Below are 27550 nucleotides of genomic sequence, written 5' to 3' on the forward strand. Positions count from 1 at the left end.
GCTGGAAATAAAAGATAACAAGATGCTTTTTTACATAGGAAGAGCTTTAGAACTTGATTAACTAGTAGTTACAATCATTATCAAAATAAAATGTTGGCTTCTGTATTGTGATTACATTGAGTTTATTTAATCCCTCAAAGTAAGGCTTCTGTGGGTAGCAGAGCAGCTTGCTTCTTTTCTATGTATGTATCTAAACAGCAGGTTCACAGCTGCTCCACCCTTCTCACAAAGTGGATGATGTCTTGTGCCAGAAGCTTTGGTTCCTCAAAAGCTGCGAAATGCCCTCCACGGGGCATGTAAGAGTAACTGACAATGTTCTTGAAGATCGTCTTTGCCCAGCAACGTGGTACATGTGTTATCTCCTCAGGAAAAGCTGCGATCCCCGCAGGAACATACACTCCAAACCTAAAAAGACAGTAGTTAACTGCATTTTTAAAAGAGTTCTTAGGGAAAATCTGACTTTCAGAGTCTGAAGTAAAACCTTCTGACTCCGGTAGCTGTCATGGCGAGTCGGAGAAATTTTACCACTTTGTAGTCTACACTCTGCTGATGAGCTTCATTTGTATTTGAGTCTCTTCGAGTTCAAAAATGTTATATCCAAAGATGCATAAAATGAAGTCCACTAACAGTATTAAATCTTGAAAAATGTTTCAGGTTTTTGAGATTGCTGTATAGCTTGGTGATATATCACATCTCTGCGTGAAACTCAGAAACAGGCTAACTCATATTTACTTCAGGATTTATGGTACCAGAATAATAAGTTACTCTCTTGAGAGGGAAAGTAAACTGGTTGTCAGTCTACAGAGAATAAGACTCCCCTATATTGTTTCTAATATCAATCACTTGGAGAGGAATTCTGCTCAGGGGTGTGTTTCCTGGTCAGCCTCTCTTGTAGTCATCTTGAAGCCAGCAGCTGTTAGAAGGTGTTGAGTTTCAAGTACTGCTCTCCTGGAAGCTTGTTTACTTAGAAAAATCCCTTCCCGAACTGCATCTACAACTTTCTGCTTAACAGCTGTAGTTCATAGCTTATCCAGCAGTAAGCCATATCCTTCCTAATTCAGTTTAAACGTTAGAAATGCTCATGATTTTCTGTTTTGTTTTTACCAAACCAACCCATGGATTATGTTTGTTTGTCTGGTAAATCTATAGACCTATATTTGGAAGACAAGACAGAATTACTTATTTTCTTGACCACAGGCCAGCCTGTGTAGGTTTTTAGGTTCAAAGGAAAAGTGACCTTTAACTTTCATTTATCAAAGAAAATAAGAACTCAAATTGTTTTCTTGCCTAGGTTAGATTTGCTGTTGTGAGAGATCTAAATGTTTATACAGGCAAACCTGATTGTCTTGTGTGCAAATCTGTTTTGCACCTGCCAGTTCATTACCTGGAATTATCAGATAGAGCAGGATCCCGGGATAAATTCTCCTTGTAGTATCGCATGGAGGATGCAATAGACGATGTCACCCAGTAAATCATCACATTGGTCAAAAGCTCATCTAGCGAGTACTTCCTATGGAGAGAGAAAGAAGAAGCAATTTATCTGAACCAGTAGCTTGCAGGCAGCCTACAAGTTAACTACTTGTCACGTAGTCTTTCATCCTTAAAATTCATCCAGTCTTTTACTTATCTCCTCATTAGCTATCATCACGCTTCCTTTTAATGAGTTTTCTCATCAAAGAGCACTTGTTTCCTTACCTTTCCAAGCCTCCATCATCTCTGTGCAGAAATGATTGATCTGTCCAGGTAGAGAATTTCTCCAAAATATATGCAGCAAGCCCCACCGGGGAGTCATTCAGTCCGCAACCTAATTCAGGAGAACAGCAGAGCTTTGGCATTTGCATGGCATTGTAACACTGCAGCTGAAGTTAAACTGGGCTTTCACAAGTTCCTCGGAGTTTTACATGAGAATTTGGCAGAGAGATTGTTTTTAACTAGCCCTGGCAGTACTTTATTCTTGATGAATTTACCCCTATGGAGTTGAGCTGTAAGTGACAGTGCTGCATACACACGTGGCTCCTATGCAAGAGAAGCAAGGAGCAAAACCAGACCCGTCAGCTTCCTGTTGACACGCGGCAGGAGCACACTGGGATGGAAAGGGATTACACTCTACAAAGAACTTTTAAATAAACTGTTTGGGAATGCTGTCCTGCTTTGGATGGGTAATCAGGACACGGAGCACAGTTCATCACCTTTTATGTCATTTAAAGAGTGGAGTGCTGTGTATCCACTACCTGTTCCTGCCCTTGGGGAGCATTATGTTAGAAATGCTATAAAGATAGCACATACATAGTACATTATCTCCATGTTTTACTTGTAAAACAAGGATAATATTTACTTCAGTAGCAATATGGGCTTGCCTTCAGAAAATTCCTTGACAGTACTCTAGGCTGTAATTTTAGAGTGTACTAAGCACTGGGTACTTTCAGGTGTATTTTAGTGTGACTTCAGCACTGAATGACTTTTTAGAAGATGATGCACACCAGTGTCTCAGTTTAATAGTGGGCCTAGCTAAGGAAATTTGTACATTGGCACAACAATTTCCTGCACGTCAGGCCTTGAGTAATGTGCTACAGATTGAAATCATATAAATGCTTTGGCCAGCAACAGTAGGGCAGGCTTAAATGTGTCATCCAGCATACAACCTATCTGGAGATGAGCAGTTTCTGGGCTGAAAGCTGCCTCTGAACCACTTTATTGAGTGTCTGTGGATTAGACACTCAAATAGCAGTCTTGTTTGCAGCTTGTTATTCAACATGCCACAACTGGTGCTGTGTGAAAATACTGTGACTTTGCTTTAAACTTGCCTGATGAGAACTGAATTGATAATGTAGATATTTCTTAAGACTGAGTAGGGAATATATATATTTTTTTTTCATATTTATTTTCTATATTTCACAACTCTAGTGTGCTAAGAACTCCTTGCTGTTTTTTCTTCCATGCTACAGAGTTCTATAATGTGTACAGTGTTTTTATGTAAGCTGCTTGATCACTTCTATTTTCCTTTTTTGCCGCCTTTTTGTATTCTGATTCTAAGGCATGCTTATGAAACAGGCTGAACAGGAATGCAATGGGTCCTGAATATAATGGATTTGGTATTTTGTCTTGGTCTTTTTTTGTTGTTTTGCTTGTTTGACAGTCTGTAAAATGCTCTTGAACTTTGGCTGAGCTGGCTGACATTTGAAAGAACTATCCATGACTCATGGATTTTCTTATATGGCAACAGATAAAGAAGAGCCCGTTGTGATTTTCTTCCCCTAATTGCTTTGCACTTTGGTGACATCAAATTTTATTGGCCAGTTTAATCAACTAGTCAATTAAATGTTTTCGCAACTCTCTGCAGTTATCTTTAGATTAAACTAAGCCCTGGATAGCAGTCAATTTTTCACTTAACAATTAACTTTCCTCTGTAGAGAAATTAGGATCATGCTGAATTGTACGGGTGCCAGCACAGATTTTTGTGATACTCTCCTCACCCCTGGAACTTGCTTACTTGTTCCTGTGCTCAGATTCTCATGTTAACCAGTTATTAGTCATGAACTTAGTCCTATTCTAAATGCACTTTAATTTTTGGGGAAACATCGGGGAGGAACCTCAACAAAACCTAGTTTTTGAAATTTGAAATATGTTATACTACTGGATTTACTGCTCTTTGGTTCTGCCAGAGCTCTCATCTTCGAGCCCTGATTTTCCTGTGACTCTATCACCTGTATATCAATTTTCTTCTTTAAAATAGTTCTGCCAGCTTGCTGATCACAAAGACTAGACATACTGATCTGTATTTTTCCAGGGCTGCTGTCCCACCACTTCTCTTCTTGTCTATCAGAAAGCAAAACAAAACACACAACAACAAAAGCAAACAAACAAACAAACAAACAAAACACCCTGCTATCTTGCTTGCCTCCTTTTATTTCTTTGGTATTGTGATGAGTTCAAGCAACAGACTATGTATTAACATTTCACTTTCATTTACTTCTGAATGTCTCAATGAATAGTAGGCTGAGATAGTATTCATTCTGTGATCACTGCTAGTAAGACCAGTCTGAGGCAGTTCTGCTGTTATTCCTAGTGAGAGAAACACTCAGAAGAATACCTCATAATCTTTATTAGCGTGGACTAACACAAATAATTCATTTAACCTTTCTGAGATGGCCATATGTTTCTTCTGACTCTTTATCTACTGGCCACACTGACTCTGTCAGCCTTTAGGGCTAAGTCTACCTTCCTGCAAATTTCACATTACACTTGCTTATTTTCATGTTTTCACCCGTTTCTAGAAGCTTCAGTTTCAAGACCCTATGCTTCACTTCAAGAGGCTTTTTGCAAAGGGATTCTTTCCTCAAGAGAAGTGGTACTCCATTTTAAACAGTTTTAAAAGTAATATTTGCACAAGCAGCTTGTATACTATATATAGCAATATAAAGAAGGTTCATTACCTGCAGTGTCTGGTTTGGTGGCTTGGATATGTAAGTAGCCAGATTCTCGCAGAATATCATATACATTCTTCTGCATGAAGGGGTACATCCGTCGAACATCTTCCCTAGTGAAGCCCACAAGCCATGGTACGTAAGCCCCAAGCATCACTTGAATCAACTTTTTAAAACCTCGTATGGTGATGAAGACACGATTCACATGAACCCCCTTCACAGATCTAAAATCAAATCAATGAATAGAAAGTTAAATCAAGAAATTTTCTGTATCCAAATTTTCTAGAAAGTAAGTCTGACTGGTGCTATGACAGAAGCATATCACTGAGCCAGATATATAAAGCCCTGAAAGAACCTGAAAGGTTCATCATAGTTAAGATTGTAGGAGTTAGAAACGATACAGCTGGTGCTATCTCCGTTCAGCTGTGCCACTGGTATGATGCCAGTTTTTAGGTGTTAAATGCTGAGCTACAATGCCATCTTCCATGGAAGGTATTATGCTTCTTTTCTGATCAGGCTCCCTCAACTTTGCATTTTAGGTGGGAAAGTGCTATGCTGAAAGGATTTCCTTTGCTACTCACTCTGGCAGCATCTGGGCCATGTTTGTAGTAATACTAGATCCCCAGTCTCCTCCCTGAACATAGTATTCCTTGAAGCCCAGTCTCTTCATCAGCTTGTGAAATATCCGAGCAGTTGCGCGGGTGTCAAAGCCTGTATGTAAAGAGAAACACCACACAGAAGACCTGTTTGTCCTAGTGTGATGATGTAAATTCAACGCAAAGAGGAGAAAGTGGAAAGCAGAGATGGCTTCCAGCTACTGTTGCCTTCCAAATCTCCACAACCAGCCCCAGGGCATCAGTCACGTTAGCATATGTGCAGAGCCAAGTTTACTGAACCTCAGACCCAGAGCCTGCCTTCCTGCATTCACAGACTGCAGTGCACAAGGGGCTGGGGGATAGCTGAAGCGTTACACCAAAAACCTTGCGATTTCTGATGGAGCTTCTTCATCACTTACCTTTCTGGTGCGGAGCCTCTGAGAAGCCATAGCCTGGGATGGATGGGCAGATGACCTCAAACACCACGTCACCATCACCCAGGCCGTACCTGGCTGGCTCTGTGAGCAGAGGGATGATCTTGTAGAACTCGTAGAAGGAGCCAGGCCAGCCGTGGACCATCAGGATAGGTTGAACAGCTCGTCCATGAGGGACGTAGGGGGGCTTCACATGGATAAAATGGATATCAATCCCTGCCAGACATCAAAGAGATAAATTAAGCTCCGACTCCATCTCAACTTCTGTTCTGGACTCTGAAGAAGGAGGCTGGCAAAGTAGTAATCAGGTTTCATAGCAGAAGTTATACAATCAACCAATGGCAAGAAGATGCCCAGCTAAAAGGGAGATGCCTGGCATCATAATTATGTCTCATCTTTTGTGTACTGGACGAGGTATTGATCCCAGCCCCAGAATTTGGGGTTTCAGCAGACTGAGCATCCCTTTCCTGAGAAAGTGGTTTCACACTCATGGGGAGAGCTACACTTGAATGCACAGCATAATGTAGGTGAGGCATTGGGCATTACCATGTAAAAACATGACATAACAACATGAAAAAATATTCTAGCCTTAGAGCCTGGATAAATTTTGCAGTCTTTGAAGGTTTTGCCAGTGCATCACTAGAAGAAAACCAGAAAACCCCATTGTTAGTTAACACAGGTTCTGAGCCAAAGGAAGCTCATCTTGAAGCATACCTAAACTTATTGCCAACATATGATGGTCTCAATCTATACAAGATTACTAATAGAGTAGGCCACCCTAGTGATATTTCCCTTATATCACTAAGCTGTGAAGCATACTGTTGCCTTAAGCGTTCTAACATCATACATTAGCCATCAGGGCTGGGCTTCCAGCAGCTCCTCGTGTACCACTGGCAAGAGCAAAGTGAGGGCAGCTAGTATCTGCCAGAGAAGCACCCTGTGTTGGACCAGGGAGCCATGTGGACCTGCTTGAGACACAGTGACCCCCTCACCTTCGATGGTGGTGTGGAAATGAGGGTATTTGTTCAGGATTTCCACTTGCTTGCGCCAGTCAAACTGATTCCTCCAGTAGGCCACCACCTTCTGCAGGTAGTCGGAGTTGAAGCCGTAGTGGAAAGCTGCCCCTTCCAGCGGGGGTGCGTAGCGAGCCTGGTCGAGGCGGCGGTGCAGGTCCTGCAGGAGAAGCGAGGCTGCCCAGCTGCCCCCCATACTGCGTGCACCAGGGCAGCCACGAGCAGGAGCCATCTCTCCAGGTCCTACCAGCTTTTAGACCACCACAAGCCCAGCTGAAGCAGTGGCATGCTCTAAAAGTTCTCATCAATCACTTATGTGGGGAATACATCTTTCTACAGATTAGCTGTTCCCCCAAGAGGATCCCACTCCTGCCTTGCTGCTAACTTCTTTTAGGAATTTTGGTTCTAGCAGCTTCCAGGCCTTGCTGGCTGGAAAAGGAATTTAAAAAATATTGGGCCCAGCTGTGTGTTGCTAATTGATTGGATAATTAGGGACAGGTGCTACAGCTCATCAAGGCTCTGTTCCTTCACCCTTTCTAGGGTGAAGAGGAACTCTCACAGAGAACTCTCTGTGAGAGTTCCTCAGCCCTGCTGTGCTGTAGCCACTGCTGGCCCTACACCCCGCTGCCCACAGCCCACTGGCAAACTGAGCTGCTCAAGGTTGCAGAGGGTCTGTGATGTCTGAAAGTCTTTAGGGGACATTGCAATGAATCTGAACCCAGATCTGACTCAAAAAGGATGATGAGACAGCTTCATCTAAGGGTATTAAGTAACTGCACTGGTGTGTCTGTAAGCAGCAAGGTGGTGACAGGGAGGGAGGCTCCATCTCACAGCTTCCTTCCCCTCCCTACACCCCAGCCACTGGTACCTCAATTTCTTTGTCAGAGGTTTCAATCCTGAAGGGGCGGATTCGTTCATCTTCCTTCTCTCTTAGGGCTCTTTCACCTGAGCCCCACCATCCATCACCCACTTCAAGTCTCTTGACCTTGCGTCTGGACATTAGCCAGCACACCACCATTCCTCCGACCCCCAGAGCGGCTGCAGGGACCAGGACTGCATTCTTCTGTGAATATTGAAAAGACCTAGGGAGGCATAACATTTGCATTCAATAACAAAAGCGTCAAGGGTAGTGGGACTGCGCTGAGGCTTGTTTTCACAGTGGTTGGGCCCAGTAATTAGCAGATGTCCAAACACCCCATGGAGTTGGCAGGAGCTGAGCATTTCTGTTATTTCTGAAGACCACATGCAAGATTTGGGGCAGCCCCCCAGAGGGCAATGAGTCCCACAAATACCAGCTCAGCAATCTGGAACCAGTATGGAGATATTAAACTCTAACAACAAGAGTCTGAAGACAAGAAGCCTCAAGGTTACATCTACCAGTGCTCATTAGGGATCTCAAGCTCTTGCTGATCATGACTTGCTCATCACTAGGCTCCTGAGCAGAGACAAGGGTCTTCAGCTGCTGGAGGGAGCTCGATGTGCTGGACATACGCTTCTTGGCAGTGTTTTACACATAGCTCCCCTACAAATTCAAGCATCTCTTAGGGCAATACTGGCCCTCTAACATAGCCTTCCACAGATAGGGGTCTAGGTTTTCTGTTTGGTGCCCCCATTTCTGTTCCACACAGATGAGTTTAGGACTTTCTTGAAATATGGGAGCTAACTTGCTGGTTTTAACAGACGTGTATCATGTTCTGAAGCTCTTTAAATGCATGAGCAATCAGTCCCAAATGCAGTGTACCTTCCTGTCCCTCTGACTTGTGGCTCAAGCTCTCCAGCTTTCCCTGGGGATTAGGAGTTGTGCCTGTTGCAGGGGGCTGCAGGAGGACTACAAATGAAAATTTGTTGTTGTCATATGGAGGTGGGAAAGGACTTTGCTGTATCCCAGCTAGGGTGTTAAATGAAAAGTGGAGGGCTTGGCTGTTTCACTCACCTGATGCGGGATAAGATGCTCTCCCTAAAGAAAAGAGAAAAAGAAAAAAAAAGATCTTTACAGACTGATCGTGTTTTCTGAATGGTACCAATTCCTGGGGACAGTGCAAAGAACCTCAACTGCCTTGGGATCATGAGCTGTTTAGCCACATGGACACATCCACAGCTTTTCTTGTACATTTGGATGAGAAAGAGAGGGAGTGCAGAGGCAATGTTTCTTGGCTGCGTGTTAGCTAGATATCTTGTTTAAATAATGTTACCTCCTTCAGCACAATTTAGATAAAAGGCCCTAAACAGACGGGTAGCTGTCCTTGCAGACTTTCATCCTACGAGTGGCTGTGATACTTCAGCCAGGAAAATCAGTTATTTTGACCACTGCATGGAGATAAGCACACAACCCTGCAGGGAACTTTTAAGATCAAGGTTCACCCTGCTCCCAGCCATGCTGTGCTCATTGTGCCACAGGGCTGGCACGAGGAGAGGCTTGTAGGACCTTTACCTGCTCAGATTTCGGTGAGTTGCTATAACTTTCCTACTTCTAACAACTCCTAGCTGGATACTGAGCTTTTAGGTCTCATCTGCTGTCAAGAAAAATGAAAATTCCTCCTTGGTTCTGTTTTAGCCTGATGGATTGTCTTGCAAGAATAGTTACTTCTGGAAAAAAAAAAAACAAAACCTAGAAGTAACAAGAAAAAGTTTTGTTACTCCGCCCTAGGGAAGGTGGCTAAAGTAGGGAGCATAATTACTTGATTGCACAATTGATTGGCATCATAATTAAGTTATCTCAAAACAAATAAAAGGACACAAAACTCCATGAAAACACACACCCATTTGCTGTTTCTTTCTGCCTGCTATCGCTTCCCACCACTACCTGTGGCACATAACCTGGTGCCCGTACTGGTGTACTGGGTCTGGCTGGACCCTAGCAGTCCCCACAGCAATTTGGTAATGATCTCTGGTAGCTCGTGTGTGATTTGTAAGGAGGTACCTCCTTAAGCAGCTCCCTGCCAAGGCAAAACAAAGCTTCTGTAAGCAAACAGTGTCACCCTCCACCTCATGGAGGCTGAGCAGCTTATGCAACAGGTAATAAGATCCCCGTGCACTTATATCCCAGACTTTAGTGAGTCGGAGGCATGGAGCAAGTTACCATGGCAGTAGCACCAGCTCATTACTGTTAATAAATCAAGCATGCCAGAGACACAGCTCTCTGAGCAACACAAAGCAAGCTTCGGTCTTGTACAACCTCCTCCTCAGTCATGTTCAGGAGGTATCAGCTGCATGCTCCCCACACCCTCCAATGGCTTGGCTCAGCCTGGGGGACCCCACAGGGCTTCCCCCCCCCCCCCCAACCACAGCACAGCCCCGTTTGGGCCCTTCCTCCCCACGCTGAGGGCATCTCACCAGGCGTTGGGAAGGACCTCCTGCCACATGGTTGCTCCTCCTTGCCTTGCTGCAGCTCTGAGCGAAGCAACCCAGGTGTCTCCTCGGCTGGCTTTCTCTTGGCGCTGACGCTCTCTCAGTGACAAGGCAAGCTACATCATTCGTTGGTGCCACCTATTGCTTAAGTGTGCGCATGCGAATTAGGTTCAACAAAGTTCAACAGAGGCAAATACAAAGTCCTGCGCGGGGAGGGGATAGACCTGTGCTCCTGCATAGGCTGGGTGCCAAAAAACACAGAAAGCAGCTCTGCAGAGCCTGATTTGAGGTCCTCAAGTGAATCAGGCAAGGAGGGGACCATCTGGCAAAGGCTAGCTGTGTACCTATACAGCAAATAACGTTAGCCAGCAGGCTGGGTGAAGTGATCCTTCCCTCTCTTTGGCCCTTGTGAGACCATGTCTGGAAGCGCTGTGTTGAGGTCTGGAGTTGTTGGTAGAGGACAGAGCAGAGTGAGCCCAGTGCAGGGCCGCCAGGCTGGCCAGGGGCTGGAGAGACAGAGACCTGTGCTTTTTCACCCTGGAGGAGAGAAGGCAAGTGTGTGTGTGTCCATCCTACTGCTGGCTACAGCTGCCTATTGGACAGCATAGAAAAAATAGAGCTAGACTCTTCCCAGGGTGTGGGGGGGGAACAGACACAACAGTGAAGGGACAAAAGGCGATGGATGCTAATTGCAACAAAGGAAGTTCTGGTTAGATATTGGGATAAATTAGTTCCCCATTCAGGCACTGGAATGTGTCTCAGAAAGGATGCTGGAACATTGTCCCAGAGTAGATCTGGAATCTCCATCCTTGGAGGTATTCAGAATTTGTTAGGAGCAAGGCACTCAGCAACCTGACCTACCTGGGCCTGCTCTGTGCAGGAGGTGGGACCAGCTGACTTCCACAGGTCCCTTCCAACCTGTGCATCGTGTGGTTCAATCCCATGTGTGCCTGTGATTTGCAGCAGCCAAAACAAAACAAAACAAACAACAAAAAAGGAAAAGTTAAGTTTTCTCATATACCACAGAAACTAGTGCTTTGATTTAGCTCAGGGAACTAGATTTCATTTCCCCAGTGATCAATTAAATCTTACTGGATAAAGTGTTTTTTTTTTTTTTTTTTTTTTTCCCCAAATTGTTGCACAGTGTCCTTGCTGTGTTTTGCTCCAGGGATAGCTACATTTTACTGACAGAGGGAATGATTCTTACCTCCATGCAATGCTCAGAGTAAAGTCCAATCACCAATGAGATCTGTGAGGATCATGTCTCGTATTGCTGTGCTGTCAAAAGAGCTATCAGGAGGAAAACCTTGTAAATCCTACATTTGGTTGAAATTCAGTTTATTCCTACACCACAGCTATTTCTGGTTATGGCTGTGATTATTTAGCTTTAAGGCCTTATTTCCAAAATGAAAAGCAGGTCTGGAGGTCTTTTGGAAGATGTCAACCCTGATTGCAGAGAGGGCTGTAGTCAGAAGACTGGAGAATTATGATCAACAAGAGGAAAAAACAATCACCTGGGTGAAAGGTAGTTGAGGACCCCTGTAGTGTGACGTGTTGGGGTACAACAGGCTGTGATGTTTCTAGGATTCAAAAGAGACCTTGAGAGAATTATGTTTCTTACCTATCACTAGGAAAAGGCACAAAGGAGGAAGATCTGACTGAAGTAACTGAGAGTGAAAATCTCTATTACAGGAATGTTGGAAAAGAGCCAGCAGAGCTAGTTAAAGAGGCAGAGAAAAGACACAAGCTGCTGCTGTCTGTCTAAAAGGTTTGGGACTATCAGAACAGGTTTCTCTGAGATACAGGGGGACACATCAAGGCCATTAATATCCTGAGGCTAAAAGGCAACAAAAAACCAACCAAACAAAAAACCCATAAGCCACAAGACAGTGATAAATCTGATAAATCTGAAACAGCTGAGATGCTAGGATACTGTCTAAAATGCAGGGTATATGAGCAAGAGTTTGGTGAGTGCAGGAGCAAAGATCTCAGGGGGTTCCAGAGGAAATCCTCCACTTTGGGATACTACAGCAGGTTGTCCCTCCACTGGAAAACAAGTTTTTTCCCCTTTTCTCTTACAACCCCTAGTGGCTCAAATGCACAAGTCCAGGTATGGTGTCAACAAGGCTGCCTACCAGGAGGCTGTGATGCACGTCCCATAAATGTAACTATCAGAGGAAAGGACCTAGAAGAGTATCTCTGAGCATTTCCCTGCTCTGGGGCAGGATCCCTTAATCTTGACAATGGACTTTTTATCAAACTCGTTGTTAAAAAGCCTCCTTGGAGCACTATTAGAACATTTTCTGCCCCTGCCCCAGTGCTGTGATTTTCCTGGTCCAGCTGCTGTTCTGGTATGGGGAGGAGAAAAAAAAAAGAAGGAAGAATAATAATTGATGTATAGTGTTTCAGTATTGCATCTCTCTAAACTTTGAAAGGCTCTCATGTTTCCATTGCACAAATCCCATGTGAATAAAGGGCTTGTTTCCTCTTTCCCTTGCTGTTGCCACCAATCAGCAGCATCACACCTGCACCAACAATAGAAAATACGCACATGGAAAAGTAACTGCAATGCATTTTTCCCACCTGGATACAAGCAGCAGCAGCCAAACACAAAATAAAAAACCTGCCGGCTCTCCCAGGGCCACTCACAGTGCTGGCACAGGGAGAGCTGCTGCTACAGCGAGCACCAAAAGCCCAACCAGAGCTTAAGCGAGTGCCAGCAGAGGCACTCGCAGCACTTCTGCAAATACTGGGTGCCCTCTGGTGGGAAGAGCAGCTCAGAGTGCACAGAATAATAACCACTATTTTTTTTTTCCCCCCTTATTTGAGCACTTTGTGGTTTTCTCATTGTCCTTTGCACATAATCAGAGTGGAAGCCTCCTAAATGCCCTTAGTTCCAAAACCTGAGACGTGGGGGGGGAGGAAAGCTGGTGATTTCTGGTCATGAAACGAGATTGTGAACAGAGTTAAGACTGGAGCACAAAAGCTTTGACTGCAGCTGTTTTATAGCTTGAGATGCTGTGCTAACTTGTAAACGATCATTCTGACCCTTAGGTTTTATGCTTCTGGCTGTAATGCTCTGCCCTCCACCTTTCTGTATGAAGAATTCCCTATCTAATTCTCCTTTTGCATGTGCAAAATCAGGTTCACTATCCTGAGACTATTACTGGAGAGCAAAAACTGTGCAGTAACAGGGGATCTTTATGCATGTGGTCTCCTGCCATGTACCAAGGACCAGCTGTCTTCTTTTTAGCTGGTGAGTGGCCACTTGGCACGCTGCTGGCTGCCAATGCTGTTGCAGGGCAGGGCAATGCCAGGGAACATCAGGGCTGCCCTTTTCCCCTTCCAGGCTGTCACACAACCCTGCTCAACCCCTGGCATCACCTGATGACACCCACCTTCTCTGTGACACTTCATTTTCTTCCATTTCTTTTAAGGAGACTCCCGAAGGCTTTCCTCAATTTGACTGGACCTTTGCTCCCCCAGACCAAAGACAGCTCCAGATGCTAAATGCAGCATTTCCCTGCATGAACTCTGGAGGGGAACAGTCTGCACAACCCAACGGGTCCAAGCTGGGTCTGCTCGTGCACGCAGGTCTCTTTCCACAGGTGTTGTATGAAAACAACACTGCCCAGCAATGGGATCCCGCAGGAAGAACTGCAGAGCTTACCACACGTGGCTGTGTCCTGGGGGCCAAGGAAGAGCCCCAAGCGTGTCTCCCTGCCCACAATGGATGGGCAGAGGTTTCACCTTCCTGGCGAGGCCTCGGGGAGTGCAGCTGGTCAGTGGAAGATTTGCTTTTCACCAAAATCTGCCTGAGCCCTGAATGGCTTCCTCTGTGTTCGGCCTCAGTGATTACATCCCAGAGGAAACACTGAGCTCCTAAGCGCTTCCAAGCTGTTAATTCCCGAATTGTATTAACAAGAGCCAGACCAAACATCTGACAGCAGATCGCAGCGACACCTCACTCCTGCCTCCACCAGCAGCCAGCCCACGAGGCTGCTCCACGCTATTTTATATAAAACTCAGATGGCAGGAGCAATGAACAACTTGGGAGGGCCATGGACAACCTCTCCTCTTCCCTCCTCCCCCTTCACAAATGCTCTTTTCTTGCCTAGAAAGCCCATCTTCATTTCTCCAGCTCTCTTCTGCAAGTACTCCCCTTCCCCATCTGTTTAGTCCTTTGCACTGCAGTGTAGGCTGAATAAAAGTTAGTGTTTTCCCAGCTGGAAAAGGCCCCTTCTCTGCCTCCCTTATTCTCAGGAGACCTCACAAATGTTTTCCTGCTACCTCCAGCAAGGACTGGCCCCTTCTGTTGCTAATTAGGGAGCTAAGAGGTTCCCCCAGGCACTTCCCAGTGAAACCGAGCCCATTAAATGAATGGCAGGCAACGTCTCAGGGGGTGGGGAGCAAAGTTACACAACAGCTGTTTGGAAACAGGCAGTTGGTTACGTGTGCTGGTTTTTAGAGACTCTGCAACATTAAAAACAAAAGCAACTTTCAAGTCCAAAACAGCGTATTTAGGTCACTGATACCCTGGGGATAATCTTGGGGATATCGGTGATGGGAAGCAGGCAGCAGACACTGGGAACTGGTGCTCAGAGCTTGGATGTGCAAAACGTGGTGGTTGCCGCATGTGCACCCCTCCAAGCGCCAGGAGCTGGGTGCTCGGCCCCTTCCTGTGCTCTGGGACCTGGATCCCGCTGTGCTGCAGATGAGGCCTGTTAATCCCGGAGCGTAATGTTGGGGCAGAGCCCCCCTGGCCTTGGACACATGGAGTGAGTGTGGCTGAGGCTAACCCAGGAGCCTGGCAGCCTGGACATGGGTAAAATCCCTGCTGGAGGCTGAGAGCATCAAAGCTGAATGTGCTGTTCCCAAGCCGCGTGTCCCATGAGGCTGGATCTCTGGGTGATGTCCTAAGGGCTACGTATCAAAGCTATGCATTAAGCATCAAAGAATAATCTCCGACACGGGATGGAGCTTCATACAACCAGTGCAGATGCAGCTTTAAAACCCCGATCAGTTATGTCATTTTCATTGCCTTACAATCTTAGCAGTGCATCGTGTACCTCCTGCAACAGTTGCCCCAAATCACCACCTCACAAAGCAAACAAGAATCATTGAAGAAGAGAGGAGGCAACTTACCAAAGGCACTCAAGACCAGTCTTAAGATCTGTAGGGCAATAAAGATATAAATACCTTATAGAAAAGAATATTCTGGGTGATTTGCCATTAGCACCATGATGGAAATATTGGAGGCAGAAGCAAAGGCCTTATCTTCATCAAAGGGCTGAAGATAAATCAGTACGCACAGGTGGTCTGTACTCAATAATTTATTTAGTTTAACAAAAAAATACTGAATAAAGCAATATTTGGGTGAGGCAAAAAGAAATGGTGGAGAATGAACTCCATCCCTCTCCGTAACAATGACCGCTGCTGAGGATCCTGCAATGATGATTATGATCACTGGTTCCTTTTCTCTGCCCTTGTCCTGGCAAGCTCTGGGAATTGCTTTCGATGGGCAGCAGTGGTCAGTGGCTGCGGGGAGTAGGTACACTGGAGGAGAGGGGCAGGCAGTCTCTGCCCCACTGCTCTCACATAGCTCCGCCAGCCAGTCCTCCGTCAGCCAGCCAGACGAGGCAAACCTCCTTCAAAGAAGGACTTCACAGGGAAAGTGAGAAGCCCAAACCTAAGCATGGTTTTGCAGAGACACCAGCAGAGCTCCCACAACTGATATGAGAGGCAGCTGGAGTGTGTGAGCCCCCCTTTGCAGGCCTGAAGAAACATGCAAGCAAAAGAAGATTTCATTTATTTATTTATATGTTTATTTATTTATTGAAAAGTCAGTTTCATGTCATGTTCAGTTCACTAGAAATCTCAGAAAGTTTTCTGCTCTGATCCTATGCGTCAATTCCTCCCTCTTTGGGAACGGCGCTAGCTATCTGGAAACATTTCTGTGGCCTCCTTTCTGAATTATCATTTATTCTGTGTGTGATTTTCCCTACTGTTCATTATTAGTTGTTATGCCTACATTGTGTAACAACAACAACAGTGACATGAAGAAACTCTGTCCAGAGGCATTAAGCAAATCAAGACCCAATAAGCTGAACTTCTAACATAAGGATATGATTTTCATTTTTCATCAAAATCAGCTAGTTTGGGAAACAAGGGAAGTTTGTGTATAATGCAATAACAACACTGCAGACATCTCTTCGAAAGAAAATAGAGCTGCGGACTTTAAGCCTTATAAGAGGACCTACAAATACAGCTGGGAAAATAATTAGGTATTGTATTTTAAGCTATCAGGCTGATTATGGTAAACAAGACTCTATCAACAAGTCTGTAAGTATAATTTTTTATTTTTATTTTTTTCTCTCCTTCAGCTTTTCAGCATTCTTGGAAAGACTTATCTAAGCACTATCCCAGCATACGTAACTGGCCCTTCCCAAAGGTACAAGGATAAAGCCCTTTGCAAATGGCTATTAAGAAAGCTTGGCAACAACAGCTTGCAGAATGAATACTTGCCAAAGATTAATAAGCAGTTCCACAAGCAGTGGAACTAATGAAGCTTTGTTTCCTACACATATTTGCAAAATACAGCTACTATTTGCAAATACAAATACAAAAACTTTTAAACTGAATTATTGTAAGACTTTGTTTTCTCTATGCACATTTAAAAATTTCCCCCTGCAATTCTCAGAATAATCAGATTTCATGAAATGTGTACAAACACATTTCATAACTATTTTGAAGTTGCTGCTTGCTGAAATTGATCAGCAAATAGATCAAGAAATTACTGGGGGGACACACCAAATGATTGAACAAGCATTGGTTCTGCAGAAAGCAAGGGAATAAACTGAAATTGTGAATGAAAACATAGGAGGAAGCATCCATTTCTTAGCAGTGCTTTATAACAGGAGTTGCGAGGCGTTTCCCATGATCAGCACTGTGATGTATAGCAGCCAAAAATGACCCACTCCAACTCTTTATTGCAGTGGCAGAATCTTCAACACTGCTAGTGAGACCACGGCTTGCTTTTGCACCACATCCAGAAGATGAAGAGTTCAGTGAAATGGCCAAGTCTATGTGAGATACAGAATGGTTGTGAAAAACTTCAAAAGACCCAAGCAAAGGCTGCTCCTTCTAAATCCAACGACCGCTGCATGTTTTGACATTTAGATTCAGCGGGAGCAGGAATGAAGCAAAACTTAGGTAAGTGGGAAAAAGTGATGGCAGATGGAGCTCGGTGCATGCCAGCTTAAGTCATGGAAAGCTGGAAAAACTGTTTTACTTATCTGCACTCTGAAAAATTCTGCAACAGAGCTGATCTCAGGGAAGAGATCTGGGTTATTCCACAGATAATCATAGAAACATTTAAGTTGGAGAAGACTTCTAAGACCTTCTGGTCCAACCTTTAACCTAGCAAATAATTCAGTATTTAGAGATGAGGCTGAGAGCAGAGCAAAGTGAAACCAAAATAAGATGTCATGTACTAAATGGGAAATTATATATTGTCATAATAATTCCTAAATAAGTCATCTGTGTATCACCACCTCAAAATCTGTGTTGGATACGATCACTTCCTTATCTAAACTGCAGAGAGTAGTAGAAAAGGCAGAAAATAAAACAGTGTAACAGTCATGGAACAGTGGAGGCTGTGATGGGAGAACAGAATGAGCGAACAGCATGGCTTAGCTTTGTGGAGAGTTGAGTTAGAGGAGAGACAAATACTCTTTCCATAGCTCCCGTGCAGTTACAAGCCCCTGTCCTGAAGATAAGTTTTTGTTTTCAAGGCCACATCTTCTCTCTGGACTAACCACCTGAGGGCAATCTCACACATGCAATCACCCGCACTGAGCTCCCGTGCCTGCAATGCCGCGCTTGGTTCCAGGAACTGTATTACCAGAAAAAAAAAAAAAAAAAACATGACAAACTAGGAGCAACTCAAAGAGCAGCAGTGATGATCATTAGGAGGCTGGAGCTACCATGTAGAAAAAAAAAAGCAAAAAAAAAAAAAAAAAAGCAAAATCGAGTTTGCCTAAGGAATGATTGATTAGCATATTGACCTCCAAATATTTGAAGAGTGAAGAGAAATTATTCAGCATAATATAGGAACATAGACCTAGGAGTAATTGGTGGAAATGAGGCAAGGAAAATGTGCCTGGTGTTCCTGTTGTGTTTTTCCTACCTGTGAGATACTGGTCTGGGAATTAAATGTATTGACTTTCTGATTGTGTAATAAAGATCAAGGCTCTGTCAAGGTAATTGTGGTACAGGCCAGGACCACAGACTCTTGGCCAAGAAGAGCAGCTCATAGTCAAGTGGCAACCAGGATATGACTAATGAGTAAAGTGCATCACTGTTGTGGGGCAGGAAGATAGCACAAAATATGCAGTTCTTTGAGAAAAAGAAGCCATTTCTCCAGGAGAAATACCTGAAGGCCTGGGAACACCAGGCTGTCCTCCCCCATCTGCAAATTTCACAATACATGTGGTCCCAAGAAGTCTCTTTCGTCTTTGTCAGTCTATGACAAATTTTTGGATGCTATAGAGCAATACTGATATCAGGCCAGGGCTATTTCTTCACCTTCCCACTTTTTTCCAAGGAAGAAGGCATTTGGGTCCTTGGCCAGACACAAGAGACACCATTTACCAGTGGGACTGAGTATGGGATCCTGTGCAGTGCGGACAACTGTGAGCCTCCCTGAAGGGCCACAGGATGGCCATAAAGAGGATGGGATGGGGTGAGATGGATGTGTTGGGCAAGCCAGCAGAACTGCCGCTCTGCAAGCCCGTGTGCTGCCCCTGCCTCTTTGGGACAAAAAGCAGATTTAGCAACCTGGGAACGCACATAGTTGGCAGGATCACGCCGTGCCAGGTCTGAAGGCAGAGCTAAGCTGCCGAGCTAAAGCTGTGCCACTAGGGGTAGGGCAGCATCTGTCCTCTGCTCAGGAAGGGAAAAGCTTACAAGTGCTCACGGAGGGCTCTGAATGCCTCTGTCAGCACAACACAAGAAAATCTGGTTCAGCTCAGCCTCATGTAGGTCTGCGGGCAAGAGTAGCAGACAAGCTAGCTTCACGTGGCTTGGTACGCCACGTGTGGTGGGGATGACGGGGGCACAGCATGTTCTTTGTGGAGCCAGCCAATGAGGCCAATACGCCCTCAGTGCTCTCATGCCTTACGGGAAGCAGGTCCATGGGAAAGGGGAAAACTGTGTTTGTTTCTGTGGGAGAAGCAAGGTCTGAGGTGGCTGGAGCTGCTGGGTGATGGTGCTAAGGCATAGTCACGGTCTACCTATTTGGTAGGTGCTGCCAGCCTGTGCGGGTTAGCGGGACTCAATAAAGCAAATGTCATGAATCAGGGTAGCACAGGGGCAGTATCTCCTGCCTGTTTGTGTCAGCCTAGCCTGCACCCAGCTCCCTTGTGGCTGTGGCAGTGTTTCTGTGCAGGTGCTGGAGTCACTATCCAGCACCTCTCACCACCCTGTGGGCTCTCCTGCCCTGTTTCCCTCTCAGCATCCCTTGATGATGAGGTCTGAGTGGCACTGGTCTAGCTGAGAACCACCTCCTTCCCCACTCCTCCCTCAACTCTCTACCTGGCACCCAAATTTCAATCTTCCCATCAGCAGGCTTTGCCTTTCTTCCCGTTCTGTCCCTCCATCCACCTCCTTTGGTCACTGACCTGAGGGGGCCACACCAGCTCTTGGATTGTGCCAGCATCAAAACCAGCTCCTAGCGCAGAGCTCCCTGTGACCGTGGAAAGCTGCCTGGTGTTGTAGTAAGTGCCAGGCCTCTAGGCAAAAGTGGAGCAGGCTCAGCTAATCCTGAAGGGAAATGATTAGCAGCTGTAGATTTGCATCTTGGTGGCACAGGATTTGGGATTCATTTTCTTAAAAAGTGCAGAGCTGGAAGCTTCAGGGTGATCTGAGGCCACCAGAAAGCCCTGGAAAAGCCCTGGAAAAGAAAGGATTCTGGTCCTGCCCGATGTCCGGAGCACCAGCTTTATGCCATGACTTTGCAGAAAGATTTGCAGGATGTTCTTTATTTAAAATGCAGTTGGGGAAGGGAATGCTGAATGGGCAGACTTATCTATCTCTAAGTAACTGGGATGTCAATAGTGGTAAAGCAGCAGCAGCAAGGCCTAACAAGCTTGCTCAAGCCCTGATTAGACTTGTCTGGCCTTCCTGGAAGTCTGTCCTGCTGTTACTTCATCACCGTTAGAGTTTACTTACAGTTGCTATGCTGCAATTAAACATTCTGATTCTGTGGTAAGTATGCCCTGAGTGTGACGGAGCCTGAAAATTTGGGAAGCAAACTGAGCTCAAGTAACAAAACTGACCGTAAATGGAAAGCAATAGAAAACAGCAACCCCTCATTCCCTTCTCAGGACCCCCATTGAAGAAAGAAAATCCTAATTCTTCTGGTTACCTGTACAAATTACTTTTTTTTTTTTTTTTTTTTTTTTTTTTTTAAGAAAAAGGGGTAAATCTACTGTCTCCTCTCAAAGAGCCTATTTGCAAATATGGCTAGCTAGATCCCTTTCCTACAGTCTGCAGCAATATATTTTTTTCTTCTCAGAGATCAAGCAGTCAACACTCAACTCAGTCAGCCTCAGACCCTGGAGCCAGTCTAATGCACCATATCCTCCAAAGCATTATCCCCACAGCCTGCTGTTTTCAGATTCCTGCTAAAGATTAATAATCAAACAGCTTTTGTTTTGACACTAATACTGAATATACCCTGGATCTCTGTTTGAGTAGAAGCAAACAAATGAGTGTTCACTTGTTTTGAGAACCACTGGTTCCCAGCAAAGAGGACAAATTTCTCTTTCCATCTGGATTGTTTGTATTGGTAGCTCTGTGCCCCAAAGACCTTCATGGCTCCATGGCACAGCAGCTAGAACCCAGAGCATATAAGGGTGTAAGAGAGGCTGTATAATTCAAAATTAGAAGAAATTGTTAAAAAAAATATATAAAAACCAGAGTGGTTTTCCAACTGAGGACAATAACCCATGGCTCTTCTGGCACCTTAAAGCCCTATCTGTTCTTTACCTGCACCCTCTGTAGGTTCCCATAGTGGGTACCTCAGAGTTGAGGATGACATGGGGAAAGGACACCAGTAGTGAAGTGCTTATTGCTCTGTGTTGGTTTCTAGTATCTCCAATCCTTCCATTCCACTGTTGAAAAACAACATACAAAGGGTATCTGGCAACACACTCAAGTACCTGACCTGTGCAGTGACATGAAGAGGGAGATACAAACTGTTCTCTTAGAGAAGAAATGGCAGAGGTCTCCCTAGCTGGAGGGAAAGTCATCATTAGGAGGTTGTTTTATTTTTCCTGGCTGTTTTTCCGTGGCTTGGTAGGGTCCTTGCCCACCAGCTGTTTTCCTGGGAGAAGTAGTCACAGATATTAATTTGATGTCATCATAAACTGTTTTTACTGGCTTCTGGAAAATATATCTGTTATGAATGTGAAAGAGAAAAGGGATGAGTCCTCAAACAGTGATCTGTGGGACAGCCATGGTGCCCACAGCTACCTGTGTCCTGTGACCATGACAGCCCCCTCCTTGCTGTGCAGACACTGAGGCAAGAGGTGTAAGAAAGCCCAGCATCCTACCCCTAGCGTTGAGACAGGCACAGAACAAGGTGCTCAAATATCTCCTGGTGCTTCACCACCAGCTTGCAGTCAATGCTGGCTATGGAAATTCTGTCTTTGTGCTGGGCCCTGCCTCTCAGATGTGTCAGTAGGACAGCAGCTCGGCTTTCGAGTTGCCCTCTTGCTCTTTTACTTTAGCTGCAGGGTGCTGTTGTCCCACCCTTTCCACTTATGACTTAAAAAGAAGGAGAACATGTCCACCAGAGCAGAGACACACTGGTCAGCCTTCATGGATGTTGGTCTGGAAAATCTGGAAGCCAGCAGCCCCCTCTGCTTAGGGCCTCATGCTTTATTCATCCTCCTTTGCTCTGAGTTTTGGGAATATAGATCCAGCCAGCTTTGTCTTACAGCTGGACATGGAGAAGGGTCATTTCACAATCCTTTGGAGCTGCTCCGGGTGTGCTGGCCTCTAGTATCTATCCCACTGTGTATTCCCAACATCCCCTTTCCATCTAACTGCTCTCCCATGTCTGGCATTGCCAATGTTACTGCTCCTGGCTGCAGTGTGCTATCGTGCAGAAGCTGTTGCTTCAGCTAAGTTCAGTCCTGTGTACATTCATTCTTCTTGCTGGTGATTTCCTGGATGATGAGCATCTTCAGGGATCCCAGCCCTCATGTTTCAAAGGGCCTAGAGATGGAAGGCAATTAATACCATCTTCTGCTTTCCGACCCAGAGGAGCTGCAGGGACACCATCAACCACCAAGGCATTAGGAAGTTATCTAGAGTTTCACACACTGATTGGAGAGAAAAGCTCCCTCCCTGTCTCCTAAAATCTATCTAATCCCTTTGCATCACAAGAAAGCCTTCACCTTCCAGGCTACTGCCCTGGATGCTCCTTTGTCAATTCCTTCAGCAGGGGGCTTAATGGCCACAGACTGCTTTTCTCAGCAGAAGGCCATCTTTGGCTCCCTTCCCAGGGTCTCAGTGAACTTCTGGAGGCGGCAGCAGAAGCTGAGAAAGCACGAGGCCTTTATGGAAGACATTGTGACACAAATGGGAACCAACCTGAACAGTTCAGCCTCTTCCCAGTGGGGTCTGGTAGGTCCTGAGAACCCTGTAGAGTCTGGCAGGACAGGATGGACAATACCATCAAGCATGAACTTGGGTCTGTAACCTGCGCAGTTTCTCAAAACATCTCAGCTGCAAAGAGCCCTTTGTACAGCTCTGCCTGTCCACGGGAGCTTGTTCAGGAGAGCGGCTGTGGATGCGCCAGAGCACACAACTCACTATGTACAAAAGCACTACACCAAAATGTAAATGAAGAGGAGATTAAAGGGGAACAGATGTTGGCTGATCGTGTCCACCCTGCTCCTGGGAAGCAGCCCAGTGCAGCTGCTGTCTGCCCGGGGCCCTGCTAGCTCAGGGCAGGGCAGCAGGGCTGGGATTCTTGCAGCCTCATGATCCTCAGAGGACAGTACTGAGTGTGCTCCTTTTCTTGAGGTGCATATCCTCAAGGTAATATCTTTTTCTGCCCTGGCAGCTTGTTTCATGGGGAGGCCTTTCTGTACAAATTCCTTTAAATGAACCCCCGTGACCATAAGACATGAGCATTTGACTGCAGGACACTGGGTCCCTGCTCAAACTGCAAACTGGGCCTGTCTGAGGTGAACAATCCAACCCCTATCAGGAAAGAAGATCTGAACAATGGGGTCATTAGTCCCAAGGCAGGTTAGGCCATCCATGACACACGGCGTGCCATCAGAAAAGACAGAAGGGGCTTCTGACACTGCCTGACTCTACACATGCTTCAGCTGCTGAAATTATTTTTTCTCACTTAGTGCATGAGGCACATTATTCTTGCTTTGTTATCTTTTTGCTGCTTTCCTTTCATTGTCCAAAGCCTTCTTTTCAATACTGTCTGTATCCTTGTCTCCTTTATTCTTCACTCTGCTGTACCAAGCCACCACTTACTCATAAAAGGGGTGGACTCCCTCGCCTCATATCCTCATTGCTCAACCTCTCTGTTTCCTAAATCCTTGGGGAAATGCCGCCACCCACATTGTCATCTCTGAGGGATTTTTGAATGTACTTCAGCCAGCTTCCGGAGAAGTTATGCTCTCATGTCTCTTTGTAGAAAAAGGCCTGGCCTTCAGTCATTTATATTTCTTTTCCTGGAGGGTCCTGATGGAACGGGATGAAAAAAAAACTGATCAAGAAGAAACAGCCCAAACTGAACAGCTTATTCTTTTTTCAATATTCTCCCTCAGTATCTCTAAGCCCTTTTTGCTGTTTTCTGATCCCTCCCTTCTGCCATTTCCCACCACTGGGAGCTATTGTCCATCTAATGCAGAGCAGAACACGCCTGCAAGCTCAAGCCAAATTCAAACCATTACTTGTAACATGCCTACCACTAAAGTATCATCAATTAGCTGTGAAATCCCAGAGAATTAAGCCTGAAGACGTAATGGCAGAAATTGGCTTCTTGATTTTTATTTATCTGCATATAATGGCTCGCTCATGCATGTTTGTTAACGTGAGCCAGCTCCCTCATGTTCTACAGCCGAGCTGAGAAGCTGCAGCTGTAACTGTGGAGTGAGCTCCTTGCCTTTCAGCCTGTGATGGTGCTTTCCCCACAAGTGCATCCCAGGTCCAGCCTTCCCCATCTCCTATAAACTCAGAAATGGGAGATGGGGGCACCTTTGTTGCTGCACGTCTGGACTGGTTTTGCCCCCTCCTTGCCATGGTTCTTCAGGCTGCTGTGCTCTGCTGAAAACCCCATGATGGGGCTACAGCTCTGAGATCACACTGTGCCATCCCTGTGGGGCTGCCTTAATGATTCACCATGCACCCCTGCTCATAGCTGCATCTTCCCAGCACCCGACTCCATGAATATCACCATGAATATCACCTTTTCTATGTCTCTCCTGATACAGCATCATATGCTACCTGATACTTGCAAAAAAAAAAAAAAAGAACATCTTTCTCAGCAGGTGTCCTGAGCCCCCCAGGAAGTGTTTGCTGTTCTCTGTTTGCAGATCTCTTCTCATTTATCAGGCCAGCCTGGTCACTCATCACCTCCTGATGTTAATGCTGGAAGATAGGGCTACTGAGTGCAAGAGTGGCAAAGCTGTCATGCTCCAGCTGGGCAAAAGTGGAGCCTCACTCAGTAAATATTGACACGTCTGCAAGCAAACAGAAGGCAGCTTTCAGCAGGCAGCTCTCTGGCTCCCTGAGCTGATGCTGGACCAGAGACACTGGGTGCTTTGCGGTTAGGAGCTGCTGTTTACAGAGTGCAGGATGCAGGAATGGATCTCCAGCAGCTGTGATGACAGTGGCAAATTGATGGGCTCACAGGAGTCACCAGCTGCATGCCCACTGCCCACCTGCAGTACAACAAGTGGCTGTGACCACTTCAGGCTCTGGAAAAACAAGCAGCCTTTCCCAGTCCTCAGCAACTTCTGGCCAGGTTTTCTTCAAGAAGATACTCAAGACTGTCCCTATTAAAAATAGACAGCAAAAAGCAGAGTTTTGTTACAAGTTTCTTAGTTCCTAAAACTTTACCCTGAGTGTCTAGGTGGTTATTGTGTCTCCTATAAGTTGCCAGGTGTAGACAAGTCACAGGTGCAAGCACATGTAAATACAGAAGTCATCAGACTGAGTTCTTCTCATGGGTCTATGGATTTGAGTAGCCAGTCATTCTTAGTTTCAGTTCTTACAGAAATCCCCAAATTTAGTTGTTACACGTTATAAAAGCTATGGCTAGGCATGTGCTGTACAACAGGAGTTTTATGTCTGCTTACAGACTATTGCCTGGAAGCTAAGGACCACATTCCCTGCACAGGTGGAGCAGAGTCCTTACGCCAAGAAGAGATGGGATTGCAAGCAAGGGGTCTTGATGGATTGGGTTCACTTCCTGACCCACCCTCCCTATGACTTTGAGCATGTTATTTGATCTTTTAATGCTCTCATTCCCCTCCATGAAACAGAGGTGATAATGCTTCCTCTCCTCAGCTCTTTCTTTTACCTACTTAGACTGAAAGCAACTTGTTTTTTTTTTTTTCTTTTTCCCTGTTTCTCTGTTTTCTGTTTGTTTGTCTTCCTAGTACAATTAGATTCTGATCCGCAGCAGAAGTTCCTTGGTTCTGCTGTAAATGTAAATAATTATCTGTTCTCATTTAGAGCCTGTGGGCACCACCAGCAGGCAATAAATAACAAGAGGATGACTCAGATCTTTAACTGACACTGTGCGGATCTTAAATAGAGAGCTAAGGAGTGGGGCAATAACTTCAGGAGTAGATCCCAGGACTCACAATGCAATAAGTCCCTTTCACCTCTTTTCTTGAATGTCCAATTTATTTCTTTACATTTGTTTTCCGCTCCCTGGTTTGTCTCTACTACATCTGTCTCTCACTTGCAGAGTAAAGACAACAGTTAATCCCCAGTTTCTTTCCCCTGCATGAAATAAACACACTAATGTGTGTGCTTTGGAGCGAGGGCTGATCCCTGCCCACGGTCTTTATCATCGCTCTTTTTCCTTGCAGTCTCTTGCCATTTCTCATTTCTAAATCAGACTGTCAGTCTCTTAGAGCAGGGACTTTGTGTCGCGGAGCACAGTGCACCTACAGCACTGTAGCTCTTATGTCAAGCCATTGGTGTAGACCGTACGGGGTTTTCTTATTTATTAATTTCCTGCAGTAAATCAGCAACTGAATGTTTTCTGTCAGATGGCTTCTTTGCTGAACCAGACGTTGGGTGATGACAGGTATCAAAAGTGTGGACAAGGAGGATGTAAACAGCAGCCTAGGCATAGTGGAAGGGAGCACGAGGATTTGGTTGGTGCAGGACCAAATTATCTTGCTGCTGCAACAGCGACAGCCCAAGTGCTGAGCAGAACCGGAAGGCTCTGAAGTGCTGCTTTGACAGCAGTGCTGTTCTGATCCAAACCTCAACTTCTGAAAAAACCTATTTAATAGTAAATCATTTTGGCTGTTCCTCTCCTTCGGCCTTCCCTGCTCTGTGGGGCCTCTGCAGAGCCCTGTAAGGAAACCCACAGTTCCTGGCTAAAGGCAGTTCTTTGGCCAAGATCATTGGAGATCACGTCAAAGCCAGCGCCAAAACTGCTGTGTGCCTCCAGCACTGGCAAATCTATCATTACAGCCGAATTACAACCGAATTACAGGGAACAAACATAACCAGGCACATTGCTGGAGAACCAGGGGAGGGGCAGAGACAGAGAGAGAAGAGGGACATGCAGCAAAGGGCAAAAAGAAAAATAAAGGGATGTAGCAGACACAAAGTGGACCTGGAGGTAAATTAAAAGGGCAAACTGGTGATACCTTTTATTAATTATTCATTGAATGGTGGTTTGCACAGTTACAGTCAGAAGCAGCATTTACGGCAGGCACTGAAACTTCAATGGGCTGGCAAGCTGCATTCCTCTTCCCAAAGTCACCCATACTGACCACTATAAAGATAACAGTACAGGGCTGTCAGTGTATATGGCACTAAAAGTTAAGCCAGGCAGCTTCTTCCTAAAAACTGCTTCGAGCTTAAGAACATACAGGTAGAGAAATTACACTGTATGCCACCTATGCTCAAAAGACAAGATGAAGAATCCTGTTATTTGGTGGCTGGTATCCTCACTGGGCACTGGGAAAAGTGAGCCTGGGCTGCACCTCTGTCTTCTGTGCCTTGAAGAGGCTGAGCAATAAATAATTTATTTGGAGGCTTTTCCTGGCACAGACAGATGTGTATAGACACAGAAGGGAAACATTGCTTGTTGAAAGGTCAGCATATATTGGTTATGAGCAGGGGAATGTTTTCACAGGAAACACTGAGGACTGTGCAGAAGTAAACATACCTCCAGTGTGGAGTGGTGTGGTGATCCAGCTGAGTCTTTCTCTGGGGTCTCGCTTCCCTGGGATGATGCACAAGGCCCTCGGGGTATTTACACAGCCCGTTCTCGAAAGACCAGCTGCCACTCAGCACAGTTTATCTTCTTTTCCCTGATTATTCAGTTTGTGTTTTCTTTGCTGCTCCTGGCTTCTCCTTCCTCCAGTTCCAGGAACTGTGAGGAGCCGTGCTCCTCTGCAGCACCTGTGTGCGTGCGCCAGGCACGGCAGCTGCAGCGTCCCCAGCTG

General features: G+C 45.5%; 1 protein-coding gene across 1 annotated transcript; it reads right to left on the minus strand.

The window, feature by feature from the left end:
- Positions 1 to 50: 50 nt before the first annotated feature.
- LOC311207591 (epoxide hydrolase 1-like) lies at positions 51 to 9935 on the minus strand. Its single transcript, XM_084283698.1, has 10 exons — positions 9801 to 9935; positions 8401 to 8424; positions 7336 to 7549; positions 6447 to 6627; positions 5440 to 5670; positions 5006 to 5135; positions 4434 to 4648; positions 1696 to 1804; positions 1385 to 1510; positions 51 to 405 (listed from the first exon to the last, which is right to left on the minus strand). The coding sequence occupies exons 1-10, from the start codon at positions 9827 to 9829 to the stop codon at positions 204 to 206; spliced, it is 1461 nt and encodes a 486-aa protein (XP_084139824.1). The 5' UTR covers positions 9830 to 9935; the 3' UTR covers positions 51 to 203.
- Positions 9936 to 27550: the final 17615 nt, after the last annotated feature.

Source organism: Netta rufina, assembly GCF_964035555.1.
Source record: "Netta rufina genome assembly, chromosome: 3".
Taxonomy (NCBI): domain Eukaryota; kingdom Metazoa; phylum Chordata; class Aves; order Anseriformes; family Anatidae; genus Netta; species Netta rufina.